Raw genomic sequence first — 16,376 nt, forward strand, 5'->3', positions numbered from 1 at the left:
CTATTCACATTAGAAAATGTTGCTTTGTGCATATTTGTGGAGTGGATCTTTCAGAGCAATCTGTTATAGTTTGTGGGTTCTTTCTCATACATACGAGAATGACTCTGTTATTGCAACTCTTTATAAATTTTATTTTAAAGTTATTTCTAACCACACAATCTCTTAAAAACTCATGACATTTCTCAAGATTAGTAAACTTTTTTCCGCAAGCAATTTCACGATCGTTAGACTCCGATGATATTTACTGAATCCGTTTGCATTTGTTAAGCTTTTCATTGTGCAACTCATCATACAACTGAGAAGCCTCTGCATTAATTAATTTCAATTGCTCTTTATTGAATAAGAATCTGTTAATTGAGAACCAAGGGTTTGACTTTCCAAATGTCATTAGTGCATTGTTATCACCCACGAGTACCTATTTTAAATCATTACTAATTTGGTCATTCTCTATCGTTTCTGAGTTTGATTTAGCCGACATGTATACTCAAAATAATTGCTATCATCTGATTTTGCACTGTACCTGTCATCGCTTTTAGCGCAAAATAACTGATCTATTGCACAAAGTAAATCAAAACTCATTGTATCTATAACTCTCATTGCTTCAAAAAATACAACATTCTTGCATTCCCAACTTTCAAGATAAAAAAAAAAATAACACTTGCAGTTCAAGAATAAATTCAAAAGATCACCAACCTTTACCTAGATTTGTCATTTGCATTGGATAACTGAGTGTCATACAACATCCTGCAATGAAGATCACCGACACTGGTTTATCCAAGTGGTTCCACATCATTTGCAACGATCCTCTCATCATTAACTGTTAAGAACAGTGCGATGTTCACCAAAAGAGTGAACTCAATAATTGGTGATTGAGATAGATGCACATTATCTACAAAATTTTCATTATTCTATTCTTTTACATCACTTCTGTCACTTGATGTCTAACTATGCATCATCCAACTTTTTGTTTAACTTCTCAAAGATTATTAATTTGTGTAGCTTTACTAGTAACTAAGTAAATGTTGCCCTTATATAATATTGACTGTACATCACCATCTAATTTTGGAATGCACTTATACCGGAAGACCATTAACTCTTTCATATATCCATGTTTATGAGGCATTAATGCTATAAATTCTTTATAGTTGTTGTTTTTATAAATCATCATAGATCTTCAAAAGGATTGTTCAGTGCTATAGTAACGTACAAATACCAATTCAGAAACCATCATAACTACTTACACCAACCATAACTACCTACACCAACCATACAATATATCGCTTAGTTAACAATTCTGAAACCAACAACAGGAAATAAACCATAATACCCCTACAACTAACCCATATTCAATGCTTGTGCACAATCAACCCCAACCACATTTAAATAATTGAATGTTTTTGCGTAGTCAACCGTAACCTCAATCAAACAAAGATAAATATTGACAAGCAATAGACAAAAATAAGTAATGCAAAAATCTCTAAAGACCATAAACCCTAAACGGTAAACGAGAAAATAAAAAAGATACCGCAACCCTAATAGCTAACCAAAAAGTGAAAGAGAAAGATACCACAACCTTCACAAGGTGGAGCAAACAATTTTCACAGGAATCACCAAGAATCACCTTAATACTATAGGATCAATATTTATTCTTTTCGAGTAAGACCCGACCCATTCGTAACCATAAATGGCCTAAAAAAGACAGATAGGAGAGCCATATAGGAACTGAATCATCGGAATGTAAATGGGTAAACCTTGGGTCTGGATCTAAGCATTACTGAATCCGACTTTATCGAATCTAGCCTAATCAGATTCAGATTGGGATTCAGATTTGGATGCAAAAACAGGTAACTGCCATTTGAATGCGGTTTGGGCTCCATGCAAATCTGCATCCGAAGTCGGATTCGGTCGGGTCGGATATCCGTTGTATCAGCGACCCTCTCTATTCCAAAAAAAAAAATGCTACTAAAGCACCTTCCTGTAAAAACCATTGAAAGTTACCAATTTATTTCCCTTTTCCCCAGTATTTCCCATTCCAACCTCAATCTATACAGAAAAACAAAATCAAACGAGGGAGGGAGAGAGAGCCAGAGAGAGAGAGAGAGAGAGAGAGAGACCCTCCCTCCCTCCCTCCCTCCCTCTTCCCTCTGTCCCCATCGTCATCCTCGTCTTCCCCACCGACTGATTGATCGATCGATCCGACGGCCAATTGGGGAGGAATCGGAAGGAAAAAAAATGGCGGAGATGGTGGATGCAGACGGCCCCGACGGCGTTCGGATGACATGGAACGCGTGGCCGCGAACGAAGGTGGAGGCGAGCAAGTGCGTCGTCCCCATCTCCTGCGTCTACTCCCCGATCCGCCCCTCCCCGGGCGTTCCCGTCCTCCCCTACCACCCTCTCCGCTGCAAGTCCTGCGCCTGCATCCTCAACCCCCACTCCCCCGTTGACTTCGCCGCCAAATTCTGGGTCTGCCCTTTCTGCCTGCAGCGCAACGCCTTCCCCCATCACTACTCCATGATCAGCGAGACCAACGTCCCCGCCGAGCTCTTCCCCCAGTACACCACCATCGAGTACGCCCTCTCCGCTGGCGGCGGTGACGCTGTCCCCTCCCCTCCCCCCGTCTTCCTCTTCGTCCTCGACACCTGTGTCATCGAGGAGGAGCTCGGATTCGTCAAGTCGGCGCTCCGGCAGGCGCTCGGCCTGATCCCGGAGAATGCCCTCGTGGGGCTGATCACGTTCGGTACTCAGGTGCACGTCCACGAGCTGGGGTTCCCGGATCTGTTCAAGACGTATGTTTTCAGGGGGACGAAGGAGATCTCCAAGGAGCAGATCTTGGATCAGCTGGGGCTGTCCGGGCAGAGGGCGGCCGGATTCCAGAAGGTCACCGCCGCTGGCAGGCCGGCTGTTGCCAATGGGATGAATCCAGCCGCCGGGATCGTCGGGAGATTCCTCCTCTCAGCCGCGGATTGCGAGTACACGCTGAATTCGGTGAGTCTTTTGCCCTTATTTCTTTTGGTATTAACACTTTTTTGGTTGCAGAATTGGGTGGTTCTATGACTTTTGGTAGATCGAATTGCGAAACTACTGTTCGAATTGTTGAGAATTATGGGTTGGGCATGGAATGATCTTTGGTGGTGTAGTCGATTGTCATTTGATTGCGTGGTTTTTTTGTTGGTTTTGGTGTAGCTTTTGGACGAGTTACAGAGAGATCAATGGCCGGTGCAACCAGGCGACAGAGCGTTGCGTTGCACAGGCGTGGCGGTCAGCGTTGCGGCGGGTCTGCTTGGTGGATGCGTGCAGGGAACTGGCGCTCGAATAATCTCGTTGGTCGGTGGTCCGTGCACGGAAGGGCCTGGAACTGTAAGATTATATAATGATTTGCACTTGCTATTATTTTGATAGTCTTAGTGGTATTCTTCTTATTTCCATTATTGTATACTTTTATTTGTAATGCTGTTGTTGGTGGTATTCATTCTGGCTTACAGTTTGAATTATGTAATATGGAATCTTATTGGAAGTATGATATGGAGTTCTCCATCACCATGTACTGTCTTTCCTGCTTATGAAATAATTGCAAAAATATTAGGATCTGAATTGTCTTATGAAGCATTCTTTGGAGAACTCATGGGCGCTGCGCTTATATCAAGCTATACTTATAGTGCAATACTTCAAGCTACTAAATCCAAGGCATTGGGAGTTGAGTTAGGCGAAGTATGTAACGCCTTTTCAAATTTAGACATAAGTCGGTTCTGGGTATTCTTCATTTCATCATCTTCTTCAGCCAAGGAGACCTCAAGGCAGTTAATTTCTCTTGGCTTCAATGCTTATCCACGGTTTTCTTGTTACCCTTATGAAAGGCTTCCATGAGCAAGATCAAGAACTTTATATATATATATATATATATATATATATATATATATATATATATATATATATATATATATATATATATATAAAATGTTTTGACAGTGAGAATCAAACTCACTACCTGTTAGATACAAGAATACTAACATTTGATGTAGCATGTTAATATTGACATAAATGCTACACAGGTAATATACATACTTACCTTGATGATCCTACCAAGCTGAATGCCCTTTGTTAATGCTTTGCTTTCCGAGTCTATTTGGCATGCCCAAATGATTTCATGTGAGCCAAGCCGCATGCAGCTTGGTTTGTTTAGCAGTCCTTATGTTCTTGGTGGAAACTCAAAACTCCATGGGTTCTTGTGAATGAGATTGATAAGGGGGTTCTTCTATCTTAAAGTGTAAACTGTAGATGCCCTCATGTGAGGATGGATTCAGCAGAATGTATTTCTTTCAACTTTGAGTTGCGTAAGATTATCCAATGCAAATTTCTGTTGGCAAAAGAACATCAAAGAGATTCAGTGAGTAGGATATGTCTTCATACAGAGTTCTTGTATGTGTCATTACATCTTCCCTGCCGATCTCAAAGAAAAGTCCTAATCCTAGTTCATGGTGACACTAGAACTAGTGGAATCTATCTATTTTCATGAGCTTGATTCCTTTATTAACCAATATGTACTTTTTTGTTGTGGTGAATTTCAAATTCAGTTGATTGCTATGTAGCTGTAATGGAAAGATCTGTTTTGGTGGATTAGAGAATGTTTAAGAGTTAATCTTGCAAAATATTCAGCCACCATTCTTTTTAAAATAGAAAAGCCTTGTGGTAAGTATTCCTCTTTTGGCATCGATTGTTGACAATTACCTTGGAGGTCTTGAAAGCAAATCTCTTTTCAGAGGAGGAGACAAAGCTCACAACTTAGGTTATTGCCAGGAGCAAAGCCTTGGATGCATTTCAATTAGACAAAATTTCACTACTTGTACTGATATTTACTTATAGGATTTCAGCAGTACCATGAAAATGCATCAGCTTTTTCAATGAAATTAATAAGTTTAGCATCTATTTTTTTTTAAAGTCTAAAAATCCTGAAATGAATTGTGATTGTGTTATTTGATTTATTGGTCAACAGTTAGTTTTGCTTGTCTCGGCACCTTGCTTGGACTAGGTTTTTTGGCCCTTCCTTAAACTTGGAAAAACTGAATGAAATATCTTTGCACTCTCTTTCTCTCTCTCATGATTTGTTGATTGCAATTTACACTGTCTCTGATAACTATTAAAGTTATACTAATGAGCATATTGACGCTTATCATGATAATGTTTACAGATAGTGTCTAAAGATCTATCAGAGCCAGCGCGTTCCCATAAAGACCTAGATAAGGATGCAGTGCCGCATTTCCACAAAGCTGTCAAGTTTTATGATAACCTTGCTAAGCAGTTGGTTAGCCAGGGGCATGTGTTAGATATTTTTGCTTCTGCACTTGATCAGGTTTGAGTTGCCACTTTGTTCTATTTCTTCAGGAAAGTGGTTTTTGATGGTCCATAACCTTGGTATTAGTTTATAATATAATGCATTGGTATATGCAGCCATCCATTTATCTTAGGGCATACACAAGCATATGCATGCACATATTTGTATAATACATGCTATATGTGAATGTATGTTCAATCCCTTGTTTAACAATCCGCCTTGAAGAAACAAAAGGTACTGTTGTATGAATTTATGCATCGCATCATCTTAATGATTTCAAAAGGGGTACTCGGGTGTACTAGTCTTGCGGGAAACTTGGGAATTGGTTTTCCTGTTCTGACTAAATGTAACCTTTGGTTTCTTTTACACTGGCGTTTACATCCTATATGTGGTTTGGAATGGTGAGAAACTTAAGTGATCCTTATACAGTTTAACATATATTTACTAAATCAGCAAAATGTTTTGGCATGGATTTCTTTGGGCTTTAAATAAATATGCATATATGCAGATGCACACGTGTGCACAAATATTGTTTTGTTAATCTTTTATTCCATTCAGTGTCAACATTATCTTCACTCAGATTACATTATTTCTTTTGTCTTCTCATTATGCTGAATGCTCTGTGATCGATCTAAACATTTTAGGTGCCATATGAAATTTGTGAGGCTGATTGTTTAGAATGAGATTCTTTCTCTTTCCTTTTCCAGGTTGGGGTTGCAGAAATGAAAGTGGCTGTTGAAAGAACTGGTGGTCTTGTTGTTCTTGCTGAAAGTTTTGGCCATCCTGTATTTAAAGATTCTTTCAAGCGTATACTTGAGGATGGTGAACAATCTCTTGGGCTTTCCTTTAAGTGAGTCTTTCTGTAAAATTGTTTGTCTAACATTATCTATAAAAGCCTTCATTTCATATGCAATTTCCTCTATTTTGCTTAATGTATGTTGAAATTCTTAATATTTTAAACTTACAAGAGAATATGGAAGTAGGGGAGTCGGTTACCAGGAAAAGAAATGGATGCGAGAAGCAATGCGTGAAGCGAGTGCTAAAAAAGTAGTATGAAGTGGGAAGTGAGATATGGTTGTGAAGCGATTATTCAAGTGCATGAAAATAAAAATAGAACACATAAAAAGTAGTATGAACCGCGGCCAAAAACGAAAATACAAAATGACATGAACACAAGTATAAAATCATATAAAACCAATATGTAAACTTGTTATAAGAAATATTATTTTTAATATGAAAAACCTAGAAAGTTAGGGGAAAACAAGTGGAAATGGAAAGTGACAAAAAGCAGGAGGAAAACGTTATGGAAGCTAAAGAGAATCAATTTCAGAAACGAGGAGGAAGTGGGCTTCCCATTAAAGGAGTCGAGTTTCCCATATTCTGGAAGTGGGTTTCCCAAAGCTTCCCCTCCTTTCTAGGAAGTGGGGAATTTCCCGCTTCCGAAGTGAGCTTCCCCATGTAGCAAGAAGCTTTTGGTAACTATGGGAGAGACTATTCTACTTACCTTTTTCAGTTTTTCTTGTTCGAGTTACCTTCAATGTAACGATTAAGTGACAGTGGCAGTTTCTTGAACAGATATAGTGAGAATTCTTGAAAGATTTAATGGCTTTTAAGAGAGCAGGTTAAGTTCTATTGTAACTAGATATAATGAAATTTATGGCAATTCTCATGCTTTCAACATTATGGAGATTGTGGCTCATAGCCAATTAGGAAAAAGGGAGAAAAAGGGGTACATTTATTCATTTGAGTTAGCTTCAATCTAATGATGGGAAAGGAAATAGGTAAATGATGTTTGAAATGATTATTTTGGCCACATAGAACTTTTTATCACTCAATGGTATTCTAATGATTTTCTTGTTAAAAGAACGACAAGTAAAAAGTTTTAATAGATAAACCATAGGGAATCAAAGTTAAACAACTTTATGGGCTATCTGAAATTGGTCAAAACCATAAGGGGTCAGGCATCCTGAAGTGCTCTAAGGAATTAAGCAGAAGGAGAAGGGAAAATGCAAGCTTTCTTCCCAGAAAAGGTTTTCTTTTATGTACATATGAGGTTTTCTTTTATGTATGCATTGACTGTATGTAAAAATTGATGGCCATAGACTTATATACTATGTTGTATAAGTGTTAAGTATTATATGATATGTTATGATGGACCACTTTTTTTGAGAAAACAGATGTGATACACCCATGAAACTAGTTTCAGAGATGTTTAGGTCTTGTATCTTGTGTATATGCTTCAGTTACATATCTTACAATGCATCCTGATACAGGATCTATCTTATAATACAGGTATAGTATCTTATTTTACAACTTTTTAAAGAGGGCCAAGTTTTGGCTGACCTTCTTCAGTCATGAGGTTCATTTTTTACCCCCAAAACACAATCCATTTCCTCTCTTGGGTATGAAATCTAGTTTCTTAGGGTTGGGATTTTGGAGCCTTCTAGGCTTCTTCATTCTGAAGTCTTTTGGTGTCAATGAAAGGTAGATTTCTAGCCATTGAGGTGAAGGAAGGGTGATCTGCACAAATTTCATCAATTTTTTGAGGTATTGAGGTAAAAACAATGAAAATAATCAATATATTGTTGATGACGAGGAGTAGGAGGGTGATGAAGAAGAAAAATGAAATGATGATTGATATTTTTTTATTGAATTTGGAAAAATTTGGTTGTAGACCCTTAAATCTTTAAGTCTTAAACACTTTAATTTTCTTATATGATTATGTAACTTATGTTGTTTTGTGAATCTTGTGACTGATGCATTTCTCTTATTAGTCATGATGCACGAATGCCATTAATAGAATATTAACTGGATTTTTGGGTGGTCGATATTTTATTTGGTTGATTATTACTTGTTATGTCATGTTTTGGTTTTGTTCTGTAATCAGTAGCATTGATTCTTACATTATGAATTTTTGGATTTCTTTTTTATTTTTTGAATCCTTTATGAAAATTTTTATGTTTTTTTATGATATGTTATAATAGTGTACTTATTTCTAACATTTTCAGTACGGGTTACTGTACGCGTTTTACAGCCTTGCTTATATGTGTACAATATTGTCTGTGAACTCGCTCTCTGATCTTGTGTCATCACTGAAATTGCATAAATTAAAAGACATAATTAAATTTGTAAAACAAAGAGAAAACAGAAACCAGAATGTATAATCCAAAGATGAGGTGGAGACAAGATAGTGAGCTAGTAAGATTGTTGCTGATGGATGAAATATAAACACACTGTTGGTTCTTTGATATAAAAAAGGTTTTTCTTCAAGGCTGTATTTTGACTGACACTGTTATGTGATGCTCAACATTTGGTGACCAAGGACGGAAAGAGAGTGCATGTGGCTGAGATGCACATGAGCTGGATATGCTAAAGGATCTGTAGGAGTTGCACCAGTAAAGGTAAAAGGAAAAATAGTCAAAGATGGTTTTGGAGGAAAACTAATTAAGCTGTTGGTGTGATGCAAGTTATGCCATGTTTGGGAGCTGTTGTGTTGGGAGCAGTGATGACAGCGGTGATGAAATTGGTGGATTTGGCAACAACATCCTCATGAGAATGTTTTTGAAATCGACCCATTTATAACACCATCTCCCCTCCCAACACCGCTCCCATTTCCGGCTCCCCTCCCAGAACGGTGACTCCAATTAATGGAGACACTTGGTATTTGGTGAATCCCTCATCACTGCTCCCAACTATGGCTCCCAAACAGAGGCTTAGAGAAACAGAAAACTGATTAAAACTTGGAGGAAAGACTGAGTATAGATATGAGAGATTGTGGAGATTTTTTTTATTTATGGAGTCTAGAAGGAATGAATGGTGAAACAGAAAAGCAGACCCTATGTAGATGGGATAATGCTTGATGATGATGATCATGACATCATAATGTTACTAACCTTTTTTTTTTGATATCTCATCCTTCTTTGGGTGATAATACTTCCTTTTGGTTTGTTTCTCATATGCTTAATGGAATACCTCCTGTATGTTTTATCTCATGGCTCATTATCTGTGCTGGTTGAGTGCCTTTCTGATACTGCTTTCATTTAATTGTTTCTGTTCTCGGACATCTCTGTTGCTGTTTATAAGTTCAGTCTGTCGGATGTATTTAAAATTTATTGCTCCACATACCATGGGCTCCATAGCGTTTATTGTGGCACCTAGTTTATACTATTTGTCACATTTAGCTCCATTTTATCTTTTGGAGTGCAAGTTAAGCATTAGATTGCTTAATATTTATATTATGATTTTGGACATTTATTCTTTATGTAAATTTTGTGCTCCTCATCTCTGCGTGGCTCTTCTTTTTGATGCAGTGGGACTCTTGATATACATTGCTCAAAGGATATTAAAATTCAGGGAATTATAGGGCCTTGCACGTCCTTGGAAAAGGTGTTATTATCAAATTCTCACATATATTTAAGTTGATGATGGTCCTTGATGTCATAGATATGTTTATTTACTATAGATGTTCATTGATTGAAATGCTTCTCATAGGACCTTTATTATTAACTGCAAATTTTGCAGAAAGGGCCGTTATGTGCTGATGTTGTCATTGGGCAAGGAAATACAACATCATGGAAGATGTGTGGACTTGATAAAAGAACTTGTCTGACAGTTTTCTTTGATGTTTCACCAAGTGAGAAGTCAAATGCTGCAGCACCGGTTACAAACCAGCAGCTGTATATTCAGTTTCTGACGACGTATAATACTTCTACCCTGCTTATATTTTGTTTTCTTAGTCTGTATGCATTTGCTTTGTTAGTGTTATACCTGGTTTAAATTCTATGTTGTTTTATTTCAGTTACCAGAATCCTGAAGGACAAATGAGACTTCGTGTAACAACTATCACAAGAAAATGGGTGGATGGTTCTACTAGTACAGAGGTTAGTCATGAGAGTTCTTGATTATATGTGCTTGACTTGATGCTTTATGACATGAGCTTGTGCATATAGCAAATCAGATGCTTTGTTTTTGAAGTTGTCTGCATTCTTGGTAAACGTTCTTCAATGGCTTGAAAAGCTTTACATGCTTATAATTTGTATGCTTTAGTTTCGAATGAATGAACTTGTTTTAATATATTCTGATCATGCCTCACAAGTTAAGGCAATGTGCTTGTCATTGTTGTTTCATTCTTTTTTGAAGGTTTTGTTTTCTGTAATGTATCCAAAATGATGCTATAATTGCACCTTGTTTGAACTATAAAATCTTTCACCTTTATAGGATGTGATGAACCTATTTGTGCTTCCTATTTTGACCTTCATTGTTTTTCACGCTTCAACCTATGTGTGCACAAATAGAATGCATTCAATCTTTTTTTTTTCAAATTTGTTGTTGCATATAGTTTCATACGGAGATTCCATGATTTGGCACGTTAAATCCTAAAATTTGGACATTAATAAGTCAGAACAAAAATAGGATTTTGTTAAGGAAAATGATAGAGACAAACAAGAACCATGGATACCACTATTGACTGTGTACCACAAAGTGAAAAATAGGGAACCATGAACAAGAAAGAAACAAACTAAAAACTGCAATTCCTTTTTGTAATTCCTCTGTTATCCTGAGATTCAATGATGAAGCCCTCCATCTGTAATCAATTCAAGGTGGAAAAAATTTCTGCAGTTGCTTTATTTGACAAAAGTTTTTTCTGGATGATGTGACCTGGCTTGCTATGGGTTATGAACTATGACAAACATCTAGAAAGCCATTATACAGACAATATGTTTAGCTATTGCTTCAGGTTTTTCCCTTCTTGTAAACAGAATTTGTTGTCTGGTTCATTGTACGAGTTGCTTTCGTGTAATTCGTGTATTTACTGCCATCAAGGTTCATTAACTCATTTAAGAATTTTGGAAATTGGATATGCATTTTCTATATAAAGGTTTTTAAACAAATTATAAATATTAAGATACATTATAAGCTCAGAACAATTTCTATTTTTCTTCATTTTTGTTGGTCTGTTTCAGCTTTATAGCACTGTCACCGATATCGCCGATATATTGAAAATATCGTGATATTAACGGCTATTTCAAGGTAGCTGATAATATCGGGAATATATTGCGATATTTTCAAAATATCGCTATATTATCACGATATTTTTGGGGAAAACTCTTATTTTTATGCTTATTATTTTTCTTATGAGAAAAACTCTTTTTTTTGCAAACCTTTAGTAATCTTTAAAACATGTTTCTTTATATTTTTGGAAGAAAAATAATGCAAAACTTATTATTTTCTTAGCTTTTTTGTTATTTATATTTTTTTCAATTTTTTAAACTCCCGAGATATTCCTGAGATATTCCCGAGATTTATCAACTTTTGAAAATCTGTCCGAGAAATACCCTCGCCGAGAAATTACCGATACAGGCTACTGCTTTATAGCAAGTTTGGGTTGCTTTTGTTGAATCTCTTACTTGAAGTGATAGTAAATATGCAGGAATTGGTTGAAGGATTTGACCAGGAGACTGCTGCTGTTGTTATGGCAAGATTAGCATCATTGAAAATGGAAGTGGAGGTAAACTAGAAATACCAGCCACCTTTTACCATTATGAAAAATCTCACTGTTAATTTTGCAAGCTTCTTGTGATTCTTGGCTTCATTCTCTTTAACTTGCCTGGTGGGTTCAAAGTTCAAACATGATGGTTGGATGGTAAGGTAGCTCAACCTTGGCCGATATGGATTTAGGTTCAATCCACTAGCATAAATATTCTGAATGCACTTTAATGTTTTCAAGTTTTTTCAAGCAGCTGCAATGTCTGGAAGTTACATGCATTTATCATAGATATACATTGGAAGCATCTACTCATGGTTTGAAGATTGTTCATTTGGATAGTGACAGATTGTGGAGTTTTATAGGAGAATTTTAGATGCTAAGAATATGCTAATGAAATATATGGATAAAATTTTCCAGTAAATTGATCTAATTCTTTTTGAAGGTTTTTTATTTAGATAGGACATTTTATTATGCATATCGGTTACCCGTGAAATGTTAGGGTTTTGTTGATCAATGAAGACAGTTTTCTCTTTTTAATAATCCTCCTTTACCTTTATATTCCTTATTTGACCTTCCAATCTGTGGTTTGACAACATATTCATTCTCAAATAACTTTACATAAATGATGGTTTATTAAAAGAATAATTACCTTTTTGCATAATTTAGTTTCTAGAGTGTTAGCTTCCCCTTGAAAAACCACAAGTTTATCCTTCCACCAATCTTATATGATGTTCTGGGGAAAAGGAAAACTGTTTGCAACTGTAATATATAGCTTATATGATCTTCTCTTTGGAAGTCATTCGAGTGCTGGGATTGATGTTGTTACACTGACCTGGTGATTTGTACTTGTCAGTGAAGAAATTGTCATAAATAAAGTGAGAGATTTTCTTAAGATGATTGACATGAAATGTAGTGTTCAATAATATCTATTAGGTTTCTTTTTGTAGTTTCTCATTCTGGCCAAATATGCATGGTTCAATGGAGGAGCTGGTCAACGGCTATGACTTGCTAAGTCATGCTGTATTATATAACCTAATTGGGTATAGCAAATCCTTAATGAACTTGTTGTTAAAATATGTATATATATATATATATATATACATATACTTATATATATATACATACGTGTGTGTGTATATATATATATATACATACATATATGTATATATATACATTTTTCCTTTTCTTGAAATACCCGATAGGGGTATTTCTGTAAAACCGCATGTAACCTTTTTCTTTTTATATTTTTTCTTTTCTCCTTTTTTCTTTTTTCCTTTTTTATTTTCTCTTTTTTGTAAGACCACAAGGGCCCCACACATGTAGTCGTTGGGGCCCCAACGGTCAGATTTATGACCGTTGGGGCTCCCAACGACTCCATGGGAGCTCCTTGTGGTCCCTTCCTTATCACTCCCTCCTCTATAAATAGAGGAGGTTTCTCCTCTTGTTAGCATGGGTTTTTCACCCTTCTCTTTCTTTCTTCAATAATATTCAACTTATGACTTTAAGTCATTTTCTACTTTTGTGAGTTTTGTGTGTACACCTTTAGTGTTTGTGTTTTTGGCTCTTGGTGTCACTCTTAAAGAGTGCTTTTGCTCTATTGGTGCTTCCGCTTCTTTTCATTACATGGTATCAGAGCTCGGTTGGTGATTGAGCTTCTCTTTGTTATCTTGGGACGTGTGCCTCTCAAGCTTTTGAAGAAAGGAAGAATATTTGGTACCAATGGAACGTGATTCTAAAGTTGAGCTTTCTTTTAAGCTCAATGGGTCCAACTATCTTATGTGGGCCTTCGCTATGGAAAATCATCTAAGAGGTAAGAAACTTTGGGGTTTTGTTATGGGAACTACTCCCGAACCCTCTCTTGTTCTCACTAAAATCGAAATGAGGTTGAAAAAGCTTTAGATGGCGATGAGCGCATCAAAGCTATCAATGACCATCAATCCAAAGTTGAGGATTGGGAAAGTAACCATGCTAAAATTTTGGCATGGTTTATGAACAATGTTGACCTTAAAAGTTGTGCTAATATTGCCAAATTTAGAAGGGCCAATGAGGCATGGTTTTCCCTTAAGGGTATGTATACCCAAAAGGATCTTACTCGACAATTTTTTTGTCAAGAAAAAATCCGTTCCACCAAACAAATGGATATGAGTGTTCGGGACTACTTTAGCTCTCTAACCCCTCTTTGGGATGAACTTGCTCTTCTTGAGCCTAAATGGGTGGCCCTGGAAGATATTGAGTTAAGAAGGAAACAAATTGAAAAAGAGCACTTTTTTCAATTTCTTCATGGTCTTCGACCGAAATTTGAACAAGTTAGGGCATCCCTTCTCCATAGAAGCAAAGCCTTACCCATTGAAGACGCCCTTGCCGAAATATGCCAAGAAGAAACTCGACTTGGCCTAAGCGTTAAGAGTGATGAAGTTTTGGCCGTTACTAGGCCCGGATCAAATGTAAAAGCATATAGACCTCCTCACTTTAACAAAAATAATGGGCCTAGAAAGGGAGTGATATGTCATTATTGTAATGAACCGGGACACATTAGACCGGTTTGTCCCAAACTTAAGGGAAAAGTAGCCGCGGTTGGAGAAAATTCTCCAAAGAAGGAAGAAGAAAGTGCCAAAGAGGGAGATATCAAAGAAACTCTTAATCATATCTCCGAAGTTCTCCAACATCTTCTCAAGACGTCTTCTTCAACATCCGAAGCCGCCATCGCCTATTCTTCATCACCTTCAGGTATGTGGATACTAGACTCCGATGCTTCTTTTCATATGACATCTCATAAAAACTCTCTTTCAAATGTTTTTTCCGAACCCATATCCTCTTATGTCTCAACGGCCGATGGAACATCTTTGAAAATTGAAAGTATTGGAACACTTGATTTTAAAAATTCTCAAAACTTTTTCGTTCCTAAAGTAAGAATCATTCCAAAAATTAATCTAAATCTTTTTTCCATTTCCCAAATCACCGATCATGGATGCCAAGTCTCTTTCTCACCTAAAGATTGCACCGTGCAGGATCTCCAGTCAGGGAAGCTGATTGGTCAAGGCCATAGAAGGGGTGATCTCTATTTTATGGATTTTTTGACTCTTCCATCTAAGTCATCTTGCAATCTTGTAAAAGACAAAAGTATTGGAATTTGGCATAAGAGACTTGGTCATCCAAATTTTGTAAAAATGTCTCTTTTTTCCTTTTTTGAACAATACTTGTAAAAACAATCACATGACTTGTAAATATTGCATTTTTGCGAAATCTAAAGCTACTCCATTTCCTCAAAGAAGTTACTTCACCACTCGGCCCTTTGAACTTGTTCATTCAGATGTATGGGGACCTTCCCCTATTTTGTCTAAAGGGGGATTTTCGTACTATGTGGTCTTTATTGATGACTTCACTCGATTTACATGGATTTACTTCCTAAGTCGCAAATATGAAGTTTTCTCCTTCTTTAAAGAATTCCATGCGATGGTTAAAAATCAATTCTTGGGAAACTTATCTATTCTTAGGTCCGATTCGGGAGGCGAATACATGTCCAATGATTTTCAAAGCTATTTAAAAGAAAATGGAATTTGTCATCAACGTTCTTGTCCCAACACTCCGCAACAAAATGGTCTTGCCGAAAGAAAGCATAGACACATAATAAAAACCACAAGAACATTATTAATTTCAAAAAATATTCTAAAATCCTTTTGGGCCGAAGCGGTTCTAACCTCAACATACCTTATCAATAGAACCTCTTCATCTTCTTTGAAAAATCTTTCTCCATTTGAAAAACTTTACAATATGTCTCCCGATTATAAAAGACTAAGAATTTTTGGATGTAAATGCTTTGTTCTAACTCACAAAAATGATAAACTTTCTCCTAGGGCTATTGAATGCATTTTCTTAGGATATGGCGAAAAACAAAAAGGTTATCGATGTCTTGACATACTAAAAAACAAACTTTATATCTCAAAGGATGTCACATTCCTAGAAGAAGAAAATGGTTTTTCGCACCAACCGAATGAAAACATTGATTATTCCTTTTTATTTGACTTGTTGCCTCAAGAAGACATCATAGATGATCATATTGATCCTAGTGAACCTCTCATTGAAGATCATTTGGAATATCCAAATGATGATCAAAATTTAGAAGAAAACATGTCAAGACAAATACAAGTCTACTCTAGAAGGAATGAAAGAAATCCACCTTGTGCCCTTGAAAAATTCTCTCAAAGTGAGTCGATCGAAGAAACCTCTCAAAGAAGATCAAATCGTATTTCCAAAGTACCAAATAGATTTGTTTCTTATGATTCTTTTTCTCCAAACTTTCGAGCATGTCTACTTGCTCTTCACTCCTTTCATGAACCATCTCATTACAATGATGCTAAACAATATGCTCATTGGAATGAAGCTATGGAACTAGAACTTAATGCTCTTAAAAAGGCACAAACTTGAGAAATCATTGATCCTTCCAATGGCAAGAAACCCATTGGATGTAGATGGGTTTTTAAAGTAAAAACTAAGTGTGATGGTTCATTGGAAAGATATAAGGCTAGGTTAGTGGCCAAGGGATATGCCTAAGAGTATGAG

At 36.6% G+C, this 16,376-nt stretch overlaps 1 protein-coding gene across 1 annotated transcript in view; it reads left to right on the top strand.

Annotated features, from left to right (window-relative positions):
- Positions 1-2,035: 2,035 nt before the first annotated feature.
- LOC149811613 (protein transport protein SEC23 E-like) overlaps positions 2,036-16,376 on the top strand; it is a 29,326-nt gene continuing 14,985 nt past the window's right edge. Inside the window, exons 1-8 of the mRNA XM_089993510.1 lie at positions 2,036-2,985; positions 3,184-3,357; positions 5,186-5,347; positions 6,037-6,179; positions 9,640-9,715; positions 9,851-10,026; positions 10,128-10,209; positions 11,760-11,837. Of these exons, the coding sequence (XP_089849636.1) occupies positions 2,233-2,985; positions 3,184-3,357; positions 5,186-5,347; positions 6,037-6,179; positions 9,640-9,715; positions 9,851-10,026; positions 10,128-10,209; positions 11,760-11,837 (1,644 nt within the window). The 5' untranslated portion in view covers positions 2,036-2,232. The remainder of the gene's footprint in view (positions 2,986-3,183; positions 3,358-5,185; positions 5,348-6,036; positions 6,180-9,639; positions 9,716-9,850; positions 10,027-10,127; positions 10,210-11,759; positions 11,838-16,376) is intronic.

This window comes from Nuphar pumila, chromosome 17, assembly GCF_984573655.1.
Source record: "Nuphar pumila chromosome 17, dmNupPumi1.hap1.1, whole genome shotgun sequence".
Classification (NCBI taxonomy): Eukaryota; Viridiplantae; Streptophyta; class Magnoliopsida; order Nymphaeales; family Nymphaeaceae; genus Nuphar; species Nuphar pumila.